The 17,967-nt window shown below is 33.4% G+C and overlaps 1 protein-coding gene across 1 annotated transcript in view; it reads left to right on the top strand.

Annotated features, from left to right (window-relative positions):
* Positions 1–17,967, top strand: part of Cep350 (centrosomal protein 350) — a 144,478-nt gene that overhangs the window by 79,625 nt on the left and 46,886 nt on the right. Inside the window, exons 23-27 of the mRNA XM_047520182.1 lie at positions 3,177–3,373; positions 4,183–4,367; positions 4,995–5,082; positions 11,279–11,425; positions 14,798–14,955. Of these exons, the coding sequence (XP_047376138.1) occupies positions 3,177–3,373; positions 4,183–4,367; positions 4,995–5,082; positions 11,279–11,425; positions 14,798–14,955 (775 nt within the window). The remainder of the gene's footprint in view (positions 1–3,176; positions 3,374–4,182; positions 4,368–4,994; positions 5,083–11,278; positions 11,426–14,797; positions 14,956–17,967) is intronic.

Below are 17,967 nucleotides of genomic sequence, written 5' to 3'. Positions count from 1 at the left end.
CCTGTATTGAGCCCTCTCTTACATGAGATAGAGATAGGACCTTTTAAGGAGATACTTAAGGTTAAATGAGATAGGACCTTTAAGGAGTTAATTAAGGTTATATGAGGTCATAAGGTTAGGCTTCTAATTTAATAGGACTGGTGTCCTTATAAGAAGAGGTTCTTGGAGTACACATGCACAAAGGAAAGGTCATGTTAGGACACAACCTGATAGTGTCTGTCAGCTAGCTAGGAAGAGAGGCTCACCAGGCCAGCTCTTCTCGTACCTTGATCATGGACTAACCTCCAAAAGTATGAGAAAATAGATCTGTAGTTTAAGCCACTCATTCTGTAGTATTCTTTATGACAGCTCAAACAAATTAATGTAAAAGTTTATAAAAATTGGGAGGCCCATGCTCAGATTTTTTGTTGATGTACTCAAAGATGTTTTGTGGACTGTTGGGTTAAACACTACTGCAATTCATCTTCTGTGTCCTGGGAGAAATAAAGGATAAAGGAAAATAATAGAGGAATTGTCTGTTAAGTTTCTCCTGTAAGACAAATTTAACCTTTATAAATTTTATCTCATTAATAATAGTGTTTATAATTAAGGAACTGATGACAAATTCAATCAGCTGTCTTTCAAGTATTTAGCCTGGTGCCTATCTTCTAGTAAGAGTGAATAAATAGGACTGGGTTTGTGGCTCAGTGGTAAGGCACTCACCTAGCACGTGTGAGGCACTGGGTTCAATCCTTAGCACCACATAAAAATAAAAAATAAAATAAAATAAAGGTATAATAATAATAATACTAATTGCTAAGGTTTATTTTGAAATGTCATGAACTGTGCTTTTTTTAAAAAATTCACTTAGCTTCATTTAACAATATTAAGTTGAACTACTTGGACTGCTACATCTAGCCATGATAGTAGAACAGGGGCTAGTTTTACTTTTCCTCCTGAAACAACTAATATATCAGATGAAACATTTTAAACAGATGTTTTCAAAACATTCTGTGTCAGACAGGTAACTGAGGTTGATTCATGACAGACAGAAACAAATGAAATGAGTGTTAAAAGTACCTTAGCTACTTCCTAGAGAGTTTCCAGGCCGTAGAGCCTGGGTTTCAGTAGTCTCCTTGAATTGAAAAATGGAGTTAGGCATCTACAGAGGCCAGGGAAGCTAGAATTCACAGGACAATCACAAAGCAATGAAACTGAACCATTAGAAACTCATATGTGGAAGAAAACATAGGAGAAAGTCTGGATGAACTTCAGTTTGGTAATGGCTTATTAGATACAATAATTCAGGGTATGGTCCATGAAAGAAAAAAATGGATGAATTTCTGTTAGGAGAGTGGAAAGACAAGCCACAAACTGGGAGAATATTTTTGAAAATCATATACTTGATAAAGGGACTTAATGATGCTACATTATTTCTGAAAACCCTGGAACTGGATATCACAAAGAGGAAATTTTGATGTATATCAACTAAATATGCACACACCAACACATCATTTAAGATATTGGGGGATACCAGGATGGAATGCAGCTTTGACTAATAAATCAAATGTATTATAAATGTATGGCATAACTACATTGAAGGGATGAAGGGAAGTTTTAAGGTTCTTTGGAGGAACAGAACTAGTAGGATGTATATATAATTAAAGAGGGCATTTCCTAGGTTGATTTACACCATCAGAAACTGGATAGTTTTACAGTGGCCATCTGGAGGCTGGAGAGTCAGGGCAATGAGTAGTAGTTGTTCAGTGCCAGAAGCAGGGGTGAACCAGGGATGCAGCCTTGCTCTGAGGCTGAAGACTTGGCAGCTCCTTAGAGGTTGACTGGTGTGATTCTGTGTTCAGAGATTGAAGAATCAGAGTCTGATGTCTTTGGGCAATGGCAACATCAACATTGCAGGCTTCTTTCTTCCACTTTTTGTTCTAACTGGACCCCCAACCAATTTTGGACAGTGCGGCCTACTTTTAGGGTGGGTCCTCTCCTGTTTGCTGACCTTCAAGCCAGTCTTCTCTGGAAGCACCCTCACAGACATACACAGAAGTATGTTTCATTTTCTAAGCATATCAATCTGGTCAAAATGACAACCAAATTTAACCATTGCAGAGGAAAAGAGATTATCTAAATAACTTTGGAAATGGTGTTATTATTGATAACAGTAAACTTAATCCAAAAGTAATAGTACATAAACCTGTATTCTAGTTGGTAGATTTGTTTTTTGCAGAGATACAGGTTAACAGTTCTTTACCTGTATGTTGGTGTCAAACAAATAAGTGAGTGAACATTGGATGGTGGGAGCCAGATTTTTCAGTGTTGGGAAGGGAAGTTATAGGTAATACAAGAAAGGAAGACAAGAATGAACTCTGTGGTACTGAATTTGAGTCAGAGATATTGGTATGGATTTTTGTTTACCTTGTTGAACAGATGGGTATAAAAGCAATTGTGCCTGTGTGTGCACATACACAGGTGAGTGCATATGCCTTTATTACTTAGCACTGTCCATTAAGCAAGTGCAGAAGCAGTGATACCCCAATAATAACAAAGACAATGGGTGCCCAGTTTATTGTTTCTAAATATCATTCCCTCAAAAATAAACCAGAGCTCTTTGGAGAAATGACTTATCGTAGAATAGCAAGGAAATTATGCTATGAACCTGGGGCACCTTGTGATACAAGAAAGTGAGAAACAATTCAATAAAGAAAAGGTTGAGAGTGTGTGAAAGGCACATAGGAACCAACCTGAAAGAGCTGCTGTGTCTCTAAGCATAAAATTAATGAATTTTCTAAGAAGATATGTGTTCATTTTTGCCAGTAATATTAAACTTTTTTTTCATATTATTTTGGCTGTTTACATTTCCGACATGGAACATATGATCATGGACTTTTTCTCGTTTTTCTAGAGGTATATTAGTAGTTCTCTAATGGATTTGTAAGAACTCTTTAATGAAGTAGATTAATATCTTTCTATTATTTTGAATCTTAGAATTTCTAGGTTTTTAGAGGTTTTTTTTTTCATATTTGTGAGGTAATTGGATTTTATTATTCCACGTCTATTAGTTGCTAGTCATCAGTTCTATGAATTTATTTTGGGTTGTACCAGAAAGAGGCAAACAGGCTGTTAAATTTAAATACCTCCTGAGAGCAGTTACAGTGATAAAATCTTCTTTCTCCCTTATCTTTTAGATTCAACTTCTGTTGCAACAGAATATTCTTTGAAATTTGATGAATCCATGACAGAAGATGAAATAGAAGAAAAATCGTTTCGATCTTTATTACCTTCTGAGAGTCATCGCAGATTTAACATGGAAAAGAAAAGAGGCCATCATGATGACTCTGATGAGGAAGCTTCCCCAGACAAGACCACGCTGTCTTCTGCCAAGGTGTGTTTCAGTTTGCCTGTGGAGGTAAATGTTTGCGGATGCATTCTCTTAAAGGTACAAGGATACATTTTATGTTTGAACTCAGTTGTCAGCAACCAGAATTCTTTTCCTAAAAATCAGTTTTATGTTATATTTTCCTTCTCAAATCTAGCTTTACTTTCCTTATGAATTAGAATATAAACTTACTCATTAAAATGAGATATGACCACTGAGGAAATGAGCCAATATTATCTCTATGGGTTTTTCAGTTGCCTCACTCTTCCACTTTGTTCCATTTAAAAGTTTACAGTCATTCTTTTTTTCAAACTGTATGCCTTCTGGAAAACAGGAACAAATTCTTACCCTACTTCATATCCCTGGTATTATATATGGCTTACAGTAATTGTTTGTTAAGATTTGTTGACTGAATAAATTAGCAGATGTATTTTAATCCCTTTCATGTGCCTTTTTGAAGAATGTTTCCTTACACAGTTGGCAGCCTTGAAAAATACTTTTTTTGTTCTCCTTTATTTCTTTGGTATAAGGGAATAAACCCAGGGGTGCCTAACCACTGAGCCACATCCCTAACCCTTTTTATTTTTTATTTTGAGATAGCATCTCACTAAGTTGCTGAGAGCTTTGATAATGTAAAATACTTTTTATCTATTTGTTTATTTTTAAGAGGAGAGCCTGCTAAATTGCTGTGGTTGTAATTACAGGCATACACTACTACTCCTGGCTTCATGATTTATTTTTGTAAATGTATCTCTTTTAATGACATTAAATACCAAAATGTTTAGAAGATGATAAACTTGAAATAAACTCTCTAGGAGCTGAGCATGCCATTCTCGGGAGGACAAGATAGCTTTTCTAAATTTACTATGGAGATGGTTCGACAGTATATGAAAGAAGAGGAAATGAGGGCAGCTCACCAATCTTCACTTCTGCGTCTTCGTGAAAAGGCTTTAAAGGAGAAAACCAAAGCTGAATTAGCTTGGCTAGAACATCAAAAAAAGTAAGTTCTTTCAATAAACATAGTTTTCATTGTTCAGTTACTTTCATAAAAAGCAAATGCTTTGGCTGGAGATATAGCTCAGTTGGTACAGTGCTTACCTTGCAAGCACAAGGCCCTGGGTTCAAATCCCCAGCACCACAAAAAAAAAAAAAAAAAAAGCAAATGCTTTATGTTTTAAAATGTTTTTAGTGTATGTGTGTGTGCGCGTGCACACGCATGCATATCCCTAGCCCCTCCTCATTTAATTTGTTTTGATTAGATTAACCCAGTTTCTCAATCCAGAAATATGGCAGTTATCTTTGATTTGTGTTACTTTCGAGACTTCCTTCCTACCCATATATTTTATTTTTATTTTTCTTTTACACTTCAACTGATTCTTCTGTTGTCCTATATTTAATTCCTATATTTGTAAATTGTTCAGATTTCTCCTATCTTTGAAGGACATAGTCCAGGGCTTGCATGTATTACATAATCAGTATAATACTTGCTGAGATATTAATTGCTGCTGCATATAATAACTATTTTCAACTTTTGAAAATGCTAAGTTTGTGAACTTTTTAGTAATCAGAATTCTTGAAATTATAATGTGAATTTAGTCTTTGTCTCAATGAAAAATATTATTTGCAGACATCTACGAGACAAAGGAGAGGATGATAAAATGCCCCCACTCCGGAAAAAACAGCGTGGTTTGCTTTTAAGATTGCAGCAAGAAAAGGTATGTTAGGAAAAATGTCTGTTTAAATTAAAGAACTTATCATAGGCAAATTATGTTTGTGGAATCTACTTTTTTGCCTAATCTCTTTTTCTTAATATCACCTTAAATGGGATTTAGTTGATTCTTCCCACTGTTTATGTCTGTAGTACTATAATTATAGGGGTTGCATGGTAGTTTACCGTATTTTACCATATTTCTCTTGTATTAAAATTGTAATATACAATCAAATCTTCTGCCTTTCTATAGTATATAGAATAATTTTTTGAAATGATTTGAATTTTAAAAATTAAGATATGTGTAAAAGAGTTTATTTAGATTCTTTTTAGTCATCACTTCCCTAAGTAGAGTTTCATGACATATTAATTACATATTGACAAAGTTTGACTTAGTGGGCTTAGAAAGACCTTGGTTTTGAATCCTGGAGTGGCGGCATGGTAGTTTGATGGTTAAGAATTCAAGCTCTGGGGCTAGTGATGTGGCTCAGTGGCAGAACACCTCTGGTTTCAGTTCCTAGTACCAAAAAAAAGGAAAAAAGAAGAGGAAAAATTCAGGCTGTGGAGTCAGATTGCCTAGGCTAGAATTCCAGCTCTACTAATTGTAGGTTTTATAACCTTGAACAAATTACTTAATTTCTGTGTCTCAATTTCCTCATCTGTAAATTGAGAGCAATAATAGTATTATACTTTATAGGGCTATTAGGAAGAATAAATGAGTTAATGCATAAAATAATTTTAGAGTAGACCTTGACCCAATGGTAAGTTCTCAGTGTTAGGTGAATTCCAGCTTTGTCACTTGCAACTGTGTAATCATGGTCAAGTTTAAGTAACTCTCTGAGACTTAATTTCCTCATCTGTAGGAGTGGGATTATACTTCATATGGTGGTTGTGAGGATTAAATGAGGTAACATATGTAAAGTGTGTTTCACAGTACCTGGTGAGTATTTATTAGATTCTAGTTTTTTTTTCCCTTATTGATGTGTTGTCAGGTTCTAGCTTCTGTGTTAGATGATTTATGAGCTTGTTTATTTGAGTTATACCTTAGATTGTTACTTAAAATGGTATTTTAAAATAAAATTCACCTCAGGAAACATCACTGATATGAATTTGAAAAAATTCTGAACTTTACTTAAAAAAAAAAAAGTTATGTCTTTAATCTAAAAAAATGGTTTTAAAGTAAATAAAATTTTTCTTAGTTAAAATTAGTGACTTTCTACACTGCTGCAAGTTTTGTTTGTAAAATAGGAGAAAAATAGATTTGTAAATATGTTCTTCCATTCTGTAGTGTTTCTTTTCACTTTAATAGTATCCTTTGAAGCACAATGTTAATGTCAATTTCATTATGTCTAATATTTCATTGCATGCCTGTTGATGAGAACATTTTTCTGGGTTTTGTTAGTTTGAAAGTGTATTAGTTTCATCATTTTTAAAGGGTATTTCATAGAATTACTTCAGCACTTTTAAAGATCGCTTTCCAGTGTTTACTGCTTTTCATTGTTTTTGTGGAGAGGTCAGTTGTCTTGTTTTTTGTAGGCTTCTTTTAAGATTTATTTTTTAAACATTGTCTTTGGGTTCTTAGTACTTTTACTATGAGGTGCCTAGATATGGTTTTCTTTGTAATAATCCTATTTAGGGTTTGCTGAACTTCTCAAATCTGTTGGCTCTTATATTTTATTAGTTTTTAAAAAATTACTTCTTCATGTTTTGTTTCTGCTCCTTTTTTTCTATTCTTTCCTTATAGGAGTCCATTTAGATATATGTTATACCTTTTTGCTATTTACCACATCTTTCTTGTGCTCTCTCTTGTTTTGATTTCATTTTCTTAAAACAAAAACACTGCCTCAGTTTGAGAAAAAATTAAAAAAAATTTTTTTTTTTTAAGTTGTAGATGACACGATGCATTTACCTTATTTATTTATTTTTATGTGGTGTTGAGGCTCTAACCCAGTGCCTCACATGGCCAGGCAAGCACTTTACTACTGAGGTACAACCCCAGGCCTTGGAAAAATTTTTATTGACCTATTGTATTCTTTAGTGTGTCTTCTGCCTCATCCATTAAACAAACTATATTGTTAAATTCACTAGTTCGTTTTATTATTTTAGTCCTGTAATTCTCATTTTTTAAAATATTTCTTTGTTGAAATCTACCTTTCCATTCTTTTTTATATCTTTTCCTGTATGAAGTTTATCTTCCTTGTCTGGTGTTTTGGTTTTTTTTTTCATATGATCCTTTTTCTTTGCATGCCTAGTAATTTTTTGTTGGATGCTGGACACTATGGATAAATAATTACAAAGGCTTCAGCTGATGTTCTCTTCCTCCAGAGAAGATTCTTCCTTTCTTCTGCTCTATAGTTAGAGTCATCAGCTGTTTACCTTAACCCATCCAAAGACTGTGCTTGGTTAGTGTAGGGTTGCAGAGCTGTTAAGCTTCAGTCTACCTCTGCTTTGCCCAGTTGTTGTCCCTGTATTGTGGACCTCTAAGGATTTCACTCAAAACCCGGGTAAACCTGTTTTTACTCAGCACAAAAAACTATAGGGATTTCTTCTCAGCTTTTGAGAGGTTTCTGGCTCTCAAAAGAGCAGACATGTAGGAATGATATACTTCTGGAGAAAAGCCTAAGAAAAAAGAGATTGCAGTGGAGTTTGGTTTTATCTGTAGTGATTTAGTTTTGAGATGGATTCAAAACAAATATGGCAAACTATTAAATATGTTTAATCTCAGTGGTGGATATTTGAATGACTAATTTTCCTGTTTGTAATACTGAATTTTTAAAAAGTAAATTTGCAAAAAAAATTCTTTAATCCAAGTATTTACCCCTGGAAGATTGCTGTGTAGAATAAAGAGTATGAGAGTGTAAGAATATATGTATTAAGATGTTTGTTTCTGTTGTGGTACTAATTACTTTATCTGGTAGTGAGATAGCTATAAGCAGTTTGTTACAACTGTCTGAAAAAGAAAACAAATTTGCTAATATCTTATTCTTTTTTCTCTCCACTAAGGTGATATTCATGTAACATAAAATAGCCATTTTAATTATGCAAATAATTTCCCTAATACCAGGTGCCATTTCAAAGTAAACAGTGACTTATTTTCAGGAGATGTGTTAGTCAGCTTTCTGTTACTATAACAAATACCTAAGATAAATCACCTTAATAAGAGAAAAGGTTTATTTTGGTTCACTGTTTTAGAGGTTTCAGCTCATGTTGGCCCTATTGCTTTGGGGCCTTTGGTAAGGGAGTTCCTCATGAAACTACTTACCTCACAGTGACCCAGAAACAGAAAGAGACATGAAGGAACTGGAGTTCCAGTATCCCTCTCAAGGTCATGCTCCCAGTGACCTAACTTTCTCCTAGTAGGCCCCACTTCTTAAATGTTCCACTACTTCTCAGTGCCACAAGCTGGTGGCCAAAACTTTAACATGTGGACCTTTGAAGGACACTTATCTAATCTGTAACAGAAGGGGAGCAAACCTTCTCCCCCTCCCCAGAAAAATCTAGTTAGTCTTTCTGCTAGGCTAAGATTGAATTTATACATTAGTTGGTTCGGAAACTCAAAAATGTTTTCATAATGGTACTATTAGGGGACCGTGGTTATGCAGCACAGTGACAGAGTGCTTACCTAGCATATGCAAAGGCCTGGGGTTCGATCCCTAGGACTGGGGGGGAAAGATACTAGAATATGAACTTGTCCATTTCACTGTGTCAACATTTGGACCAAATGATGCAAAAACAGTGCTGAGTAGAATTGCTGGTGCCTTGGCGTAACTCGGGGCACGAGATTGTTCAACGATCATTATGTTCTTCACTGTCACACACTTGCAGTTTGAAAAGTAAGTTTTGCAGACCAGGCCAGTGACCTAAGCCTATAATCCAGGCAACTCAGGAGTCAGAGGCAGGAGGATGACAGGTTCAAGACCAGCTGGGCAATTTAGCGACATCCTGTTTCAAAATTTAAAATAAATTTAAATTTAAATGACTGGAGATATAACTCAGTATAGAGCACCCCTGGGTTCTATTCCCAGTACTGCAAAACATATGTTATGCTTAAAAATGTCCTGATTTAAGTAGTAAAAATTTAGTATCTTGAACTTTGAGGACATGTCTATTTTATATTCTGTGTGATAGAAATAGTAAAACCATAATTTAGTCACTTTTGCTGGATACTATAGTACAGTGATTAACTCAATGAAAGGTATTTATGCGTTTGTTTGAATTGCAAGTTTAACGAACCACTTTTTTTCCCTGAAATGCCATTTTAACTCAGTGATTCACCAGTAAACTGCTCATTCAGATTTGGTTATTTGACAGTATTTTCTTAAAAATGAACCAAGTATGCCTGGTTACTTCAAATAAAACAACTGGGAGTATTTGTTACCAATGATAATATTCAAGCTTTCACACAAAAGTGAAAACTATGAACAATTTTTTTATGTTACCCAATACTAAATAGTTTTTGAGTTTAATGATGATATTAATTAATCTAATTTTTTATATTATGTAATGAAATATGCCAACCTTTAGAAAATCTGCATAATGCAGCAAACCAACATTTTCCAATTGACCAATGCATGATTTAAAAAAAAATCAAGCCAGACAATAAAGAGATTTTCAAAAACCTGAATATCACTTTTTTCACTGACTTTTTTTTGTTTTAGAAAATATAGTTACTGTCTTTAAAATCATATAAAGTTGTTATGTACTTATGAGAAAATAAGAGTGAAAAAGAGAAAATGTCTTAGTATTATAAAATTAGTTTGACCCTGAAGGGGTCTCAGGGAGCACCAGGAGCCTGTGGGCTACATTTTGAGAGCATCTGCTCCGGAGAAGTTCATAAATTTCCCCTGAAGTAAAAAACAACTTTAAAATCCAACTATATGGGTGATAGATTATGAAATGTATATTCCTCCAGTATAATTTCATTAAGGTATTATTAGAAGGTGTGAATTATCACAGGGATATGGCAAAAGGAATATTTGGACTTGAGGCATGACTCAGTGGTAGAGTGCTTGCTTGCCTAGAATATGTGGACTTGGATTTGATCCCTAGCACCAGGGGGAAAAAAATCCAGTAAATATGTACTTAAGGGATTATTTTAAAAATATGTTAAAACCTACAAGCCAAATAGTGTATGTTTTTTTGTAAATAAGTACAAATATTTGTTCAAGAATTTTAAAAGTGTATGCTTGAAAGATATATACCAAACTCACGTGGATAATGGTTACCTCCAAAGGTTGTAGCATGATATTATCGTTTTCTCTGCAATGTTTTATTTTTTTATAATTACAAGTTGGTAATATATTTTTGTACAAATTTTAAAAACTAGGAGAAAATATGATTATTAATAATTATTAATTTGAAGTTTTATAAATATGGATCTTTTTTATGTACTTAGCTGTGTTTTCCAGTGGTTTCAAAAAAACTTTCAAACACTATTAAAATAATATTTAACAAACTTTAATATCTATTATGTTTATCTCATTGATAAGACAGATTTAAATAAATTTTGAAAAAAGGGATGGTTAAATTTGAATAGGTATAAGCAGTGAAGAATAGCTTTTTTGCCTATTTAATTAGCAGCCAAAGATAGAGAGAGATGGTTGCTATGTAGTCTTAAATGTTTCTGGTAACATTATAAGTGGGGACAATTTTTTAATGTGTATTTGTACCTTTTTTTTATACATTTAAAAAATTTTTAATTGTGGATGGACATAATACATTTATTTTATTTATTTATACGTGATGCTGAAAATTGAACCCAGCGCCTCACACATGCTAGGCAAGCACTCTACCACTGAGCCACAACCGCAGCCCCGAAGCATTATTATTTTGAATAGTGAAAAATTCTAGAGTTTAGCATTAGAATAATGGTTACATTACTTAGTTTAGTTGATACACATCTATTACACAGGTAAATGTAAGGGCCATGTAGTTTTGTGGAAACGTGTGAAAATATGTTAAGTTTAAGGACTATGAAAATTATCATTGTGTTTTAATTATAATCATTTAAATTAAAGAATCGTGTTGAATCATTTAGTGATGAAGTTCACTACTTCGAAGTTTTTCAGTGTTGGTGTGTTTACCTAGAAATTCTCTATATGTTTATTTGTAATATATGTGACGATAGATTTTTCTTTTCAAAATATTACTTTAGATTTGTCTCCTTCAGAGCTCAGTCCCTCTCCTAACTCTTTAAACCTTAGGCAGAAATAAAACGTCTTCAAGAAGCCAACAAGGCAGCTCGAAAGGAAAGGCAGCTGATCCTTAAGCAGCAGGAGGAAATAGAAAGGATCCGACAGACCACCATGAAGCTGCAGGAGAAGTTGAAGTCTGCAGGAGAGAGTAAATTGGTAAATTACTTGAAATTATTTAATTTAGTTTGTTGTTTGTCCCATGTTGCTTTCTAGTGCTTTACTCCTCCTCATGTTCAAGTAGTGTAATATAATAACAAACTAGGATAAAGTTCTTTGTATGTATCTTTGTGTTTAGTGAGAATCTCCTGTTTTGAAAGGGCCACGTCATTCTGATAGTAGATTAAAATGTTTTCCAGTTACGAACAAAATTGGAACAGAAAGCTGTGGTTTTGCTTATCAATTTAAATACATTCCTCAGAATTAATGAGAGACCATTTTGGTTTTTATTTGATTTTTTTTTTTAGCTATCTGGTTTTAATAGTGTAATGATATAAGATTCAAAGGAGATATGTAGACAAGAATAAAATTTGGATCTATTCTGATATTATAAAGTATCAGTATAGTGCTAGAAAACCCCAGATTTTATAGAAGTATAATTTTTATTTTACTTAAAAAAATTTTTTTGGATGTTGGTAGACCTTTATTTTATTCATTTATTTATATGTGGTGCTGAGAATCAAACCCAGTACCTCATACATGCTAGGCACATGCACCATTGAGCCACAACCCCGGCCCCAAAGTATAGTTTTAAAAATCTCTAATATTCTCCACTTTGATTTCTAAAATACACTAATTTTATTTATTTATTTATTTTTATTGTAAACAAATGGGATACATTTTGATTCTCTGTACATGGAGTAAGGGCATACCATTCATGTAATCATAAATTTACACAGGGCAATGTTGTTTGATTCATTCTGCCGTTTTTCCCCCTTCCCCCCCACCCCACCCACCCCTCTTTTCCCTCTATACAGTCCTTCCTTCCTCCTTTCTTGCCCCCCTCCCTAACCCTAATCCTAAACCTAACCCTAACCCTAACGCTAACCCCTCCCACCCCCCATTATATGTCATCATCCGCTTATCAGCAAGATCATTCGTCCTTTAGTTTTTTTAAGATTGGCTTATCTCACTTAGCATGATATTCTCCAGTTTCATCCATTTGCCTGCAAATGCCATAATTTTATCATTCTTTATGGCTGAGTAATATTCCATTTATATATATATATATATATATATATGCCACAGTTTCTTTATCCATTCATCAATTGAAGGACATCTAGGTTGGTTCCACAATCTGGCTATGGTGAATTGAGCAGCAATGAACATTGATATGGCTGTATCTCTGCAGTATGCTGATTTTAAGTCCTTTGGGTATAATGGGATAGCTGGCACTTTTAATTTTGAAACAAGTTCATACTTCAGGGAAATTTCAAACAGTACAGAGATTTCTATTTTTCTAAGTCATTTGACAATAAATTGCTAACAAATTAACATGGGTACATTACTACCACTTAATCTATAGCCACTTTAAATTTCTTTACTTGTCACAATGATATTCTTCATAGAAAAATAACTTCAGATCACATAATCGCATTTAGTTTTCATGTTTCTTTAGTGTCCTTCAGTCTGAAAATACTCCTTGAGTTTCATGACCTTGACACATTAGAAGATTTATGTCAATTATTTTGTAGAATGTTCCTTAACTGAGTTATGTGTGATGTTCCCTCATGACTAGATTCAGGTTGTGCATCTATGGCAGGTATATCATAGAAGTGATTTTATATTCTTTTTGCATTCAATCAGGTGGCACATAATTTTGGTTGATCCCATTATTAATGATCATTTGATTAAAATGGTATCTGCCAGGCTTAATTGCAAAGTTTCTCTTTCCCTTCAGAATTAATAGGTATTTCATTTAGAAATATTTTTGAAACTATGTACATGTTTTGTCCATAGTTTAAATTTATTCTCTTACCTTTATCAAAATTAACTCATGAATTCCTATTTACTTAGAGTTACAATCTGTTACTGTCATTATTTATGTGATGCTCACTTTCTCTCACATTGCGCCTTTAAAAACTTCTCCACATAAATTTCTGTGTCCACTTGATATGTCTTATCATTCCTGAGTATTTTCATGCTTTCTGTAACAATGATCATGTTTCAGGATCATTTTGAATTTCTGCCCCAGCCTTAAAATTAATTGATATTCTGAGGAGGGCTATTTAGAAAACAAAATCTCGTGCTTAAGTACGTTCATTGTTGTTCAGGTTTTGCTCCTCCTCAGCAACAAATCTAGGAGATACATAAATTTATGTAGACATAGAAAGTCACATCTTGTGTGTGTGTATAATAAACATGGATAAATAGAATCAGGAGTTTATACTGATACTTCCAATTCTAATCCAATATCACAAAATTCATTCTGTTTTTCTTTTTGTTTTTGTTTTCTATTTTAGAATTCTGTTCTCTGACAGATACTGGTGAATGTCCTTCTCTCTCTGTTTGGGTTTTGACTCCTAAGTTGGGCTGTTCCCCATCTCCTTGCTCCTTCCCTCTGCTTTCCTTCCCTTCTTGACACCTATGCCAGGAGGTTCTCTGCAGGAAAGCTGTCCTTACTGTGTTTGCACTCATGAGGACATCCTTGTTGCCCTGCTTGGACTCTGATTCCCCACGCAGGCTGCCCTGCTGCATCAGATACTCTCTGCATCTCACTGGGATAAGCACACCCACTCTTGGCCCCCGTCTCCCTCTACCCTCACATGAACATATGCCTTGTTCTGCTCCATGTGATGACTTTAGGACTGTGTTGTTTAGGAAGAGGAATGGGAAGAAGTGCTGTGTATTGTTTGCATTTTTCACAAATAAAAATAGTCATAATTATTCCCACCCAACTACCTTAACAGTTATGTGTATAAATAACTATTTTGGGAAAGATATACTAAACAAGTAACATTCCACTTTTTATTCATCAGAAGTAATGTATTGATTACACCAATAGTTTCTAAATGTCTTCATTACAAACACTTTTTAATTTGTGAAATACTGTTTTCCATAAGAAATACTTCCAGGAAAAAAAAAAAATTCATTCCTTAGTATGTTTAAAGTAAGTTTTACATCTTTTGTTCAGTCTGTGTCTATACACAATGTGTTTTATATAGTCATGTTGTCTAGTTATGTATTCCTTTTACATGGTACAACTTAAAACTTGAGAGTATAATTAGGGACTAGATTATTACTGGCAGAAGTTTTTAATTTCTTTTTGGAGTTTTTTTTAATTTTTAAATTTTTTTATTTTCTTTTTTAACCGTTACAAGTGATATAATCAGTCTCAAAAATATACATAATGTAAAATTTCTCACTTTAATCCTTTTTAAGTGTGTAATATATTTTCATGCCTTATATCTTAATTTTAATTACTATTAGAAACATTGTTTTGAAGTTAAACTTAATTTTGAATTGACAGTGTTTAAGATATTTCAAGATCCTTTTGAAGTCCAATAAAATTTTGCTTCTTTGTGTCTGCAGGACTCTCATAGTGATGATGATACAAAGGATAACAAGGCAACTAGTCCTGGACCAACTGATTTGGAGACTCGCAGTCCTTCTCCCATCTCAATCTCCAGTAGTGAAACTAGCAGCATCATGCAGAAACTGAAGAAAATGAGAAGCCGCATGGATGAGAAGTAATTCATTTTTATAAATATATCCTATATTTTTAATATGCTTTATAGATTAAGATAAAATGTTTTATGGATTCAGTAACATTTTAGCAGTAATGTTGGATCAACCTTGAAGTCAGTTAACTGTAGATCTTAATTATGAAACAGTTTTTCTCATTTTGATGTAAACTGGTTTCTTATTCAAAAGTCAAAGTCATATTTGAATATGTACCCTTTTATTGTATATGTCTACCAACTTGGGGAGCAACTAATGGTATATTTAGTTGACATCTCATCCTTTGGATGTTTGGCAGCTCTCAGGCTTAATTAAATGGTAAAGTAAAATTTTTACGTTGTCAGTTTCTCAGCTGAAAGCAGGAAAGCTCAGATTCTCCTGGGGTGTGGAATGATTCTGTACTCTAATGTTCTTCTAAAACATTTCTAAGAATTATTTTTTTTTTTTAAATCTCCTACTTGAATATAGCTCAGTTGCATATTAGATTTGATCATTTAAAATGACATTTATGTGACAAGACAGTTCACTTTTTGGTATACATTTAATTAAAAATGGTTATAAATTAGATTCTTGTAGACTGTATATTTGCCTCTGTAATCATTACCCATATTTAGCTTCTTTTTTTTTTTTTTTTTTTTGGGTACTGGGGATCGAACCCAGGACCTTGTGCTTGCAAGGCAAACCCTCTACCGACTGAGCTATCTCCCCAGCCCCCATATTTAGCTTCTTTAAAACCCACTGAATATGGGAAAGAGAATCATTAGAAATTTTTACTGACTGCCATTTAAGTTAGCAGTTTGAACCATAGACTGAACCTAAATTGTTACCTTGAGATCCTTTGGCCAAATTTAATAATGTTTTATATTTGTACGTGAAACCAACATTTGATTTAATTAGTTTTAGTATAGTCAAGCAGTTTTTTGTTTTGTTTTGTTTTTGTTTTTTTTTTTTGGGTGCTGGGGATCGAACCCAGGGCCTTGTGCTTACAAGGTAAGCACTCTACCGTCTGAGCTATCTCCCCAGCCCCCAGTCAAGCAGTTCTTAAGTAAAATCCCTTATTTCCTGTAAGTGCAGTTATATGTTGGTATTTCTTTATAAGAAAGCCATTTCATAACTTAAAGAATATATAAACTGATAATGAAAATAAGTTAAAAAGATAGACAAATTTTTTAAATTAAAAATGTAATAGATTAACTGGGCACAGTGGCAAAAGCAGAGGATCCCAAATTTGAAACCCTAAGCAATTTAGTGAGGCCCTGTCTCAAAATGAAAAATCAAAAGGACTGGAGATGTAGCTCAGTAGTAAAGCACCCTTGGGTTCAATCCCTAGTTTTAAAGAGAAAAAAAAATTAACAAGGTAAAAGCTAAATATTATTATATATGTGAATAATTCTTTTTAGATGATTTCTGTGGGATAAGCTAAGTAAGGCTTCCTCAAATAATTATTTATTGAAATTTGGGTTAAAGATGCATTCTTCCTTTTTTTGATAAAATTTTCCACTAGTCTTTAGAGGCATTGCTCCAGAGATCTTTGAATTCAAAACTAGAATAATCTCTTTTACAAATTTTTATCACCAATTTGATATGCCTGCCTCCAAATCTCTTTGAATATTGGGATGAAGCCATTTGCAGGGGTGATTTTTTTTTTCATTGATCCCTTGCTTTTTTATTTCAGTAAGATCTTCATTGCCAGTCTCTATGAATGGTATTCTAAAATTTAACCACATGTTTAGAAGAAACTGCTAATCCTAGTCTGTGAGGTTAGTTTCTGTGGTGATTGCTTTAGATTTGGTTAAATCTTTAAAAATCCTAAATAACAAATTTAAGGTTGGATTTATTGACTGTTCCTGGTTTTGTTAAGTGTTTTCGTAGAATCTGAAATATTACTCACTTGAATTTTTGTATTTCTGTCTTCTCTTATCAACTACTAGAGTAGACTCTCGAGACATTTGTCAAGGAGAATAAGCCTTGAAACATTCCGTGACTTCTTAATCTGCTGTCTGAAGCAATGCATTTGTGTTTATGGTAGGGATGGAATAAGGGCAGTAGTGAAAAAGAAATATTTGAATGATGGCTGAAATTTGAGGATAAGCTAGAGTATTTTCTGAAATTGGTTATGTGTTACAATATTGTAATGCACTATTTTTTTTTTTGATCTCTGAAACAAAGTAATGGGAAAACTAGAATTTAAATGCCATTTATGTTACCAGAGTTTTAGAGTTAGATTTCCTTCAGCTCCAACAGATGTTGTAGTATCAGCTCAAGAAGTGAAGAGTTACTTAATTTTGTAGTCACCTTACAACAGTAGGTGACTACAATAAAATTATTTGAACCTTTGCTTCTATGTGACCAGGTACTATTATTTGCTCCATAGATTTGCAGAGGCAGTCAGACCTATTTTATTATTGTAAAGTAACTGTCAAAGAGTGGTCATCCTTCCCAAGAAGTTTAATATCTTGGGAGAACTTTTTTATTGTATGTCATTGCTTATTTTTAGCCTTTTGAACTCGAATTTTTATAACAGATATATATTTTTAAAATGATTTATCACTCTTGACTTGGTAAAAGATTCATTTTTTAATGTTTCACTGAGACAAGAATGCCTTCATTAAAGTTTATATTTCCAACATAAGACTTTTCTTGACTTTATTATTGATTTGACATTTTATAAATAATTTCCATTTAATATAGTGAAAAGCAAAAAGAAATTAAAAATGTGAAAGACATTAGTAATAATGAAAATAAGTTTGTAAAAGACATGCAGTAAATCTAAGCTACTGAACAAACAAACTTCAGTCTTTTTTTTGTCTTACTTGTAAATGGAATTCGAGTTTTGTTAATTACTGTGACAGATATTATTTATAATAAAAGTGAATTACCTAACATTACAAAACAGATATTGACGAAAAACAGAACAACATGTAGGTGACTTTTCCTGTTAATTTGCCAATGCCATATCAGGAAAATAGTTTACAGAGCAAATGAAGCATGGAAGTGCTGCAATACTTAAAATAAAACAC

The sequence above is a fragment of the Sciurus carolinensis genome, chromosome 12 (genome assembly GCF_902686445.1).
Source record: "Sciurus carolinensis chromosome 12, mSciCar1.2, whole genome shotgun sequence".
NCBI lineage: Eukaryota > Metazoa > Chordata > Mammalia > Rodentia > Sciuridae > Sciurus > Sciurus carolinensis.
Note: the sequence above shows the minus strand (reverse complement) of the source record. Positions and strands in the feature narration are given on the sequence as shown.